A 9820-nucleotide genomic window follows, 5' to 3' on the forward strand; every position below is an offset into this window, starting at 1 on the left:
ATCGGTCTGCATCGGTCTCCATCGGTCTCCATCGGTCTCCATCTGTCTCCATCTGTCTCCATCTGTCTCCATCTGTCTCCATCGGTCTCCATCGGTCTCCATCGGTCTCCATCGGTCTCCATCGGTCTGCATCGGTCTCCATCGGTCTGCATCGGTCTCCATCGGTCTCCATCGGTCTCCATCTGTCTCCATCGGTCTCCATCGGTCTCCATCGGTCTCCATCGGTCTCCTACGTTGAGTGTCAGCCAGTGAAACACTCCTCTTCATGGCTGGTGGCCTCGCTGCCTCCTCTCCTTTGGTTTAATGTCTCGTTGTCCTCTGCGGTTCAGAGCAGTTTGTGTTGAGCGATGCTGATTAGCTGCTGTCAGCCGGCCCCCCCGGTGGCAGCTGCATCTGTCGCATCCCTGCTCATCCACTTAAAGTTTGCCCCTTACCATTCATCAACGTAAAGAGGGCTCCCTGTGCTTCCCCCCCCCCGCCCCCCCCAACCCCATCCCGATATTAAAGCATTACTTGGCTGTGGTGTCTCTTTATTTCCTAGTTTTGACTCTTAAGATCAGAGTGAAATCTGTTGCACGGCGTCAGTCTCGCAGCTTTGCGTCAGTTCCTCTCCATCTGCTGTTGGGTCACGCTCTGCAAGTCTGTCACTCCCATGAAGCTGCATTGACCCCCCCCGCCCCCCCACACACAAACACACACACACACACACACCACACACACAAAGCTGATCACGTGGTGTGATTGTTTTTTTGTGGCTAAATAAATGACAAGCATGATATTAAAACCTACATGTCTGCCGTTAACCCGTCATTACTTAGAATTTGTCATGGGGACGACGGAAGCTGCACAAGAGCTTTAGCAAGTGGTGTGTGTGTGTCTCTGTCTGTGTGTGTCTCTGTCTGTCTGTGTGTGTCTGTGTGTCTGTCTGTGTGTCTGTGTGTCTGTCTGTGTGTGTCTGTGTGTCTGTCTGTGTGTCTGTCTGTTTGTGTGTGTGTGTGTCTGTCTGTCTGTGTGTGTGTCTCTGTCTGTCTGTGTGTGTCTCTGTCTGTCTGTGTGTCTCTGTGTGTGTGTGTGTGTGTGTGTGTCTGTGTTGTCTGTCTGTGTGTGTGTGTGTGTGTGTGTCTCTGTCTGTCTGTGTGTTTGTCTGTGTGTCTGTGTTGTCTGTGTTGTCTGTGTGTGTGTGTGTGTGTGTGTAGTGTGTGTGTCTGTCTGTCGGTCTGTGTGTGTGTCTCTGTCTGTCTGTCTGTCTGTGTGTGTGTGTGTGTGTGTGTGTGTTGTGTGTGTCTCTATCTGTGTGTGTGTGTGTGTGTGTGTTGTGTGTGTCTCTATCTGTGTGTGTGTGTGTGTGTGTGTGTGGTGAAAGTCCTGTGTTGTTGGACCCATCCACCACCCCGGTTTTTGGCAGTTTGCAGATCATCTGTATTTCCATTTTAGTTGCCTGGTAACCGATAAAGTTAATAAATTGATAAGTGGTCCTCTTTGTCTCTGCTACAGCTCCGTGTCTGTCCCTCTCAGCACTGAGTCTGACTTCAGGTCCCGCCCACAACACTGTCTGACCCTCCTTCACTGGGTCTCATGTTGGGAGTTTCTACTGAATTAAATCAGTGCTTAAAGCCTTTAGATAAAGTTTAGTCTTTAGAGTTGGTAACGATCCAGAATCTCTATTTTAAGTGACGCGGATCTGTTCCAGATAGCGGTTCTCGGTCCGGTTTGATGTTTTCCTCATTTTTTGTCATTCCGAGTCGTCCTCGGCTGGCGGTCTCCAGGCTCTCGGCCTCCGTTAGATGAATCGTTTCCTCGCTGATGTCGTGCCGCTCGCCGTCTCAGAGCGACTAACCGGGGGAGGGGAAACAGCCAGCTGACAGTCTCCCTAATCTCACACTGAGCTTCGGCGTCACTCTGAACCACTTTCAGTCTTCTGTCAGACACTCAGTCCCACTCTCTTTATTTATTTTTGTGGCCACTTTTAGGCCTTTGTTTTCACAGGACAGCAGAAGACGTGAAAGGGGAGAAAGAGGGGGAACGACATTCACAGCAAAGGGCCGCAAGTCGGAGTTAACCTCTACATATGGGCGCCTGCTCCACCAACTGAGCTATCTGGGCGCGAAACAGAAGGTTTAACATTAGACCCCCTGAACCACTGTGAGTGGGAGAGGACAGGGCGGTCCGGTTTGCACTCAGGAGGTTTTTTGGGGTTATTTCGGTGTCAAAATAGTGAACAAGAGTTTGGAAAAGAGCAGTGAGCCAATCAGCAGCCTTTTATCATTGGTTTCTGAAGGGTGGAGAAGTTTGTGTTTTTCTGAAGAGCGTTTCAAACTAAATAAAAAGAATTAGTCTAAGGTTATGTGATGCTAATGTGTTCAATTAAGCACAAACTAGTGTTGTGCAATAAATGGAGTTTTTATTGTTACTTTTTGGGCTTTTTCTTTAATTGATTTACAATTACCATGTCATTTGTCTTTTGTTCTGAAGAGGAATTTCAAAAAGTTCAAAAGGGAAATATAAATGTCATAGTTCAAGGTGTTTTCACCGTTTAGTTAACCCTTGTGTTGTCTTCCAATCATCACTTTTGTATTTTGTCGATGGTTTTAACTTTTCTTACGTTGTTGTCCCTTATTTCATCACTTTTGATGCTTTTGTTCGATTTTTGTTCGTTTGTCACGCTATTGACTTTAGTTTTACAGTTATTTTTGTAATTTATGGTCGACAAACCTCATTTATAGGAAGTTAGACCTAATGTTTGAGTTAGAAAAGCAGAAATTAGGAATTGTTGAGACTAAAATTAAAGGAATGGATGTTGATGATAATCACAGACTGGAATATGTCAACTTTTACTCAATACTTTTTCAAAAACACTTCCATTTGTTTTTCAAATGCTATAAAATTGAATAAGACGCCCCACAATTAATGAAAGTAGAGATGTGTCCTTGGCAAAGAGCGTTGGGTGGAATCAATCATGTTATTTTGGGGAATTAAAAAGAACATTGATACAAGAAAACGGGTCAATTTGACCCGAGGACAACATGAGGGTTATAGTGAGTAATTTGTTTTTTTTTGGTTTTTAATAATTGTGATTTTAATATTGACCAAAATAATTGTGATTAGGATATATTTTTTTCATAATCAAGCAGCCGTGGCACTAACCTAGATCTGATAACTTATGTTTTTTTTTAGTTCTGCTTTAACCAGTCTCATGTTTTGGGACATGTTCATAAAACATCTAGGATAGACATCCTAAAAATGACTGAAGACAAATCTGGGCGTGGGAATAATTCACAAGCAGTGCAGCCCCCAAAAGTGACAAGTGTCTGAGAATGACAACAGTAGTTGTAACTCCCGAAGATGTGTTCTGTGGTGTATTTCCGTTCAGTCCCATCAGTGCAGCCATGATGTCTGCCTGGTTCTGGATCACGACCCACATCTCAGTCTTTTTCAGCAAGTCTTATATAACTGATGGTTGTTGTTTTTTTTGTTGGAAAATCAACTGAGCCATTCAGAGCTTTGTAGGCCGGAGTAAGAACGGGGACCAATTTCCATATGTCAGAGAAAGTGGAACGAAGACAAGAAGAATGGCTACATGTGAGATAACGACTTTTACATTTTGGGGAGCCACGTGATCGGCTGGACTGAGATCGCAGCCCGAGGCAAAGCTCCCAGCCTAACTGCGAAATAGTTGTTTTTATATGGTTCCTACTCCAGTAATCTGACACTGTCTGCTCTATAAAGTTACTTAAGGTGGCATGGGCAAGCAAAGGCAAAGCACATGGCAGCGATACTGACGCCGATACTGGAGAAACAGAAAAGCTACCTCGAGCCACGCTTTATCAGATCCAGTCTCAGGTCCCACAGGTGGGGATCGACTACGATAAGAAGCTAACTGCTCTCCATGCTCAGCTAGCATTTCTCAATACAGGCCTTTGCTCTCTCAGACGTGAACGACCTAAAAACTACAGTGGAAAGCAACTCAAGTATTCTGGACAGCCACGTCCACGCTTTCTGGGAGATAGAGGTGAAGCTAGCAGACATGGAGGACAGAAACCTGAAGATGCAACATCTGCACCGTTGGGTTTTAAGAGGGGCTAGAAGGTGCTTATGCTATCCAGGATCTCTCACCCTCGCTACCTATGTAGTTCCTGAATCTAGCAGATGTTCAGATAGATTACGAGAGACCACCGAAGTTACAGTGGTAGGCCAACGAATGAAAAAGTCATTCAATATCACTGGTTATTGCAGAATTAAGGATATTTACAGAAATTGTTGGCTCTGTAGAAGAACCTAGGATATTGTGGGACACGATTAACGGTTTAATTAGAGCAATATCATGCTTTTCTGCCCTCTTTCTAGCCTCATAATCGCTATTTTTAAAACACTAGGAAGGCTCTACACAACATAAAACTTTGCTCAAACTCCGGTATTGAGAGCATTGTTTGTGGACACAGTGTACGTAAAAAGGTGTTGAACAACTCACTGTAGCTGTTGTTCTTTCAGTCGCCGTCCATCTCGCCAGTCAGAGATAGTCAAGGGAGGTGAGTAAAGATGGAAAGTCCCTAAAGCATAGTTCCATATAAATGCACGGAGAAGTTGTTGTTTTTTTTGTTAGGGAAACACTATATTGACCTTGTAGTTGAAAAAGGAGCCTCGTATAAGACATTTCCTCCTATGGAGTCCATTCATTCGCATTTGAAGATCAACAGCTACCGTGAGTTGCTCAAACCCTCTCTGTGTTTCTATGTTTAGCGCCCCTTGGTGATAATTAAAGCAAAGTTTCATGTTGTTGAGTATACGGATAATCTTAATAAGTCACGCTTCTGTCCTTAAAATACAAAAGTTTGACTCGGGTGCATTTTGGCGAGAGTTACGCTGGGAGGGAGGGAAACCCTGAAAGGTGGTGTTGGGCTGCAAGGTCTCATCTCTCTCTCTCTCTCTCTCTCTCTCTCTCTGTCTCTCTCTCTCTCTGTCTCTCTCTCTCTCTGTCTCTCTCTCTCTCCCCTCGGCAGGGCTTCCTGAAGAGCGAGCGTGTTTCCCGGATGGTTCAGAGCGGCGGCTGCTCGGCCAACGACTTTCGCGAGGTCTTCAAGAAGAACATTGAGCGGCGCGTCCGCAGCCTCCCGGAGATCGACGGCCTGAGCAAAGAGACCGTGCTGAGTTCCTGGATAGCCAAGTACGACGCCATCTACCGGGGGGACGAGGACATGCGCCGCCAGCCGCAGAGGGCGCACCTAAGCGCCGTGTCGGAGCTCATCCTCAGTAAGGAGCAGCTGTACGAGATGTTCCAGCAGATCCTCGGCGTTCGCAAGTTCGAGCACCAGCTGCTGTACAACGCCTGCCAGGTGAGCCGCTAGAGTTTAACCGACACACGGACACATTCACACACTCATGTGTAGACAATAAGCATTTTTCAATATCCGATTCTTTCCCATTATTCAATAATACAGCACTCCTGATTGGTGGGAGGCCGATGCCAGCCCCACAGTGGGAAGAATTGGGCTTTATTTTGTAAAAGACAGTTTTGGCGAGGTTGGCTTGTTGCCATTTTCTGACTTACAAAATGCATTCAGTCCTCTTTATTCTTTTACCTTCAGTTAAGATCGGCACCCAAGGCATACTGTGTTCCCTGGCAGAGGCCTTTGCCCAGTCGTCCTATCGGGAAGTTATTTACTGCGCAGCCTAAAAACTGTGGGATGGTGTCCAGGTTTGATCAGTTCTTGGGGATATCGGGCTGCACTGCCCTTCCTATTGAGGGGATCTGGCAGCGCGATTGTCCAGGACTGAGTTTATGATGTGTGGTCTAACACTCCAGGTGGATCAGGCAATCCAGACCATCAGCAGATTCACTACAATTTCCGTCATAGGACATATCTCACCCCCTGAAAATGCACCACTTTGAAAATAAATAACAGCCCGTTATGCACTTTCTGCCCAATTAAAGTTCAAGGTACATATCTTCATATATTGTGGGAGTGCTCTCCCATTGGTCAGTTCGGGAACAGCATCACATACATAATGTCCACCTTGATTAATGTTACTGTGCCTTTAATTGTCAGTGTTTTGATTCTGAATGACCTTTCAGCTTTCTAAAGCTCAAAAACGGGCTTTTTGCTGGTCTTACAGCTGCTAAGAGAACGATTGCAACCCAAGCCGACTCATCCTTTTTCTTTTTGGATGTCACATACATGGAACGTTCTACGGCTTGCGTGGCTGGAGACCCGGGGAAGACTTTGGACACTTGGCAACACATTGCTGATTCCTTAAAAAGCAATGCTGTAGCCTTCTGTTTTTTTGTTTGCGTGTGTGATTGGACCCTTGTCGTGTATGTGTGTGTGTGTGTATGTGTGTGTGTGTGTGTGTGTCTGTGTGTGTGTTGTTTTGTCTCCCTCCCTCCCATCTTTCCTCTGTGTTGCTGTGGCCCTTGGATGCCTTTCTACGACCCATTGCGTTGTTTGTGACTGTTCGTGAATATTAGTTATTCTGATATTTTCTGAATATATAAAAAAACATAAACATTTCATCACAAAAAAGCATTTCTTGCATTTTAATTTAAGAAATTTAACTTGGAGCAGTGAATCCAGACGGCTCCTGCTCAGGGCAAGTGGCCTCATTAGTAGAGAACTCTGCAGAACATCATGGAGGTCTCAGTGCCTCGGCACCCTGCTGCTTACTAATTAGACGGTCCATGAATCGACACACTGAGCACCATCCAGATCTAGAAATTCACACGAAAGAGTGCCGACAGGATCTCAGTTAAAATGAAGACTGTAGCATAAGGAAGAAAAGGGGCTAAACATACGCTGAACATGAGTTTTTTAGGAGACTACGCAGAAAACGGGCAACTAAGAAAAGTAAATAAAATCAGAATTACAGTTTCTTTGCTGCCTTTGATGAATAACCATGTTACAATTGATAATATTATCAATCTCTTTCTTAAAAACATGCTCGGAAGGGGATCTTTTCAGTCCTTCAGGTTTTTATTAATATGCTGATATTTCCCTGGGTTAGTCTTGTTTGCATGATTCAAATTTCTTCATGTTGTCTCAATATGGATTTTAGTTCTGCGTTTTGTTGCTAGGTAACCAGTTGCAGGTTCAAGTCTCTGTTGGAGCACATGACTGAAATAATTGGACAAATATGCTGGGTCAACGACCGCTTTAAAGCTTTAGTGTGTAAATCTTTTACATTAATGACCGTTAAATTCAAGCCATTGCCAAATGAGTTGATCCAAAGCTAATTAAGCCCCAAACAACTCTCTCTGTGTTCAAAAGATTGTGGCATTTGGTGACTTTCCAGCGCTTAAATTCAAGAAGATAATTACCTCTTCTGCGGAAAGCTTGCATCGCGCCAACAGTATTTTTGCCATTACTAAGAATTCCTCATGGAGTGACAGAAACTAAAATATTACACCAGATTAGTTCAATGTTGAAAAGAATAGACATGAATGTATGAACGCTGTTTAGTTGATCAGTAAGTAATGAGTGAGTAATATTCTTCCTGTATTCCATATCCACGATCTTCTACTCCCGGGACTGCCCCAGTGTCGCCAGTTATCACTCCTTTGGGCCGGATGTCCGTTACCTCCCGCTTTCTTTGCGTCTGCATTTTAAACTCCGGTGGATATAAGAGGACTATGGTTACCTGGTCCTCAGATCTCTGCAGGGTAAATCCAGACAGCTAGCTAGACTATCTGTCCAATCTGAGGACTATGGTTACCTGGTCCTCAGATCTCTGCAGGGTGAATCCAGACCACTAGCTAGACTATCTGTCCAATCTGAGGACTATGGTTACCTGGTCCTCAGGTCTCTGCAGGGTAAATCCAGACAGCTAGCTAGACTATCTGTCCAATTTGAGGACTATGGTTACCTGGTCCTCAGATCTCTGCAGGGTGAATCCAGACAGCTAGCTAGACTATCTGTCCAATCAGAATTTCCTGTTGCACGACTAAAACTACTTTTGAACGTAGACATGTTCCACCTAAACGAGTTCCTCCCGAGGCTTCGTCCGATGCTCAGCACCACCCAAGACGATTGTGATTGGGTTAAAACACGTCTTTCTCCCATCCCGGAATGCTGTGTTGACTAGCCAGACCCTCCTCCACCGCGCTGTGAAGGAAGGTCTGGCAACGTGAGGGCTGGGAAAATGTGCCCTGATAAAATCCTGGACTCTACCAGCTACAGAAAGCTGTTCACCTCTGACCTCCCTGCGTTCATAATGGACATTCACACCACTCCGCCTGACTGGTTCAGGTCCTGTTGAGTCCCTCAGAGTCTGCCTCCTGTCCTGCTGGGACCTCCGGCATCTGCTGAAACTTAAAGGTCAAATTGTAAAGTTCACAGACTGCAGGAAAAACGAATTATCAACGTTTTTTCAGTTGGTAGTGATAGAGGGGCCGTCAGAATAATAATTAAACCAAATATTCTTCAGCTGGAGCTTATTCACCAGTCATTTTACAGGTTTTCATGGCTGTAGCATTTGTTCTTCTCTTTAGGAAATAGTGTTTCATGGCCTGGCTTTCAATATCTGTTCCTTTTTTGTCTTTGCTGTGTGCGCGTGTGTACTTCTGGGTGTTATTTTGCAGACATTTACATGAAATTTGTAGGAAATATGGTTTGCAGGCAGACATTAAATGTACGGGTCACATTAATGACAAAGCAGCTGCAATCCATGGTGCGGGACATGAAAACAATTCAAAATATATTCACGTGAAATTAATACAGAATTTAATACTAGCAATCCAACAGCTGTAGCCAATTAAGCAAAACATAGAGAAGATGCACTTAAATTAATTTTGTACACCCAAAGTTAGACAGTTATACATACAGTACAACAGATGAAAACACATCACCAGTCATGACGAAGAAACATGCATGAGATCATAAACAAATAACACAAAAAAATGTCATCACAGGGGAAAAGGAACAACATTTACAGACTGTGAATCCTTTTTGAATCAAAAATCGATTTTGAATAGAATCTTAAGACTTAAAATCAGTATCAAATTGTGACAATTTCTGAATTGTGCACCATTTAATAAACACAAACTACAAATATATATATATATATATATATATATATATATATATATATATATCTCTATATCAAAATAAAGTACAGTTTCTGTTAAGGTAAAGAGCAGGTTTGCAAGATTCTATGTTACATACAAGAGTTTAAACTCTTGTTACTTACTCAGTATTGCACACTTGAAATCGAGGCAGTAGTGGAGTTAGGGCTGAGTGCCACAAACGGAAACGGAAGATCTCCCATTGTTTCCTTTTTCATTTGGTTGGGTTTGCTTTCACACTTCACTGGGTCAGACGCACCAACACTGTCAGCACATGTCTCACCAGTGCAACGGTCGCTTGTTTGTTAGACAGATTATCAGGAACTCGCCGACATGTCTGGTCTCAGAAATAATTTATAATGTCTTGGGTTTTCTGGTTCTGCTTTAGTGTTTCTAATAATTTTAGAAGAAGGGGAAGAATAGGAGCAACTGACAGAGAGTGAAGGAGAGATGATGATGATGATGATGAGGATGATGATGATGATGAAGTGTTTAGAACAGATTATAGAGAACGTTATTGTCCCTTAAATCCTAAATTGGTAAATTCTGTGCAAGGTTGAAATTGTAGGCTTGTAAATGTTCGTTTTTTGTTCACTTCCTGTATTTGGGTTGGATCACGTTCGCACCTGTTCACCTCTAGTTTATTTGGAAGAGAAAGAAGACAACATGGACAAATCAAACCACAGCTATCTGCACTCTAAAAACTAATTCAGGGGACCTTTAGTCATTACTTAAATATATACATTGTTGTGAAATAAAAAATCAAGT

The 9820-nt window shown here is 43.7% G+C and overlaps 1 protein-coding gene across 1 annotated transcript in view; it reads left to right on the forward strand.

Annotated features, from left to right (window-relative positions):
• Positions 1-9820, forward strand: part of cadps2 (Ca++-dependent secretion activator 2) — a 159242-nt gene that overhangs the window by 53121 nt on the left and 96301 nt on the right. The window contains exon 3 of the mRNA XM_034879016.1: positions 4998-5330. Within this exon, the coding sequence (XP_034734907.1) occupies positions 4998-5330 (333 nt within the window). The remainder of the gene's footprint in view (positions 1-4997; positions 5331-9820) is intronic.

Source organism: Etheostoma cragini, chromosome 8 (assembly GCF_013103735.1).
Source record: "Etheostoma cragini isolate CJK2018 chromosome 8, CSU_Ecrag_1.0, whole genome shotgun sequence".
NCBI lineage: Eukaryota > Metazoa > Chordata > Actinopteri > Perciformes > Percidae > Etheostoma > Etheostoma cragini.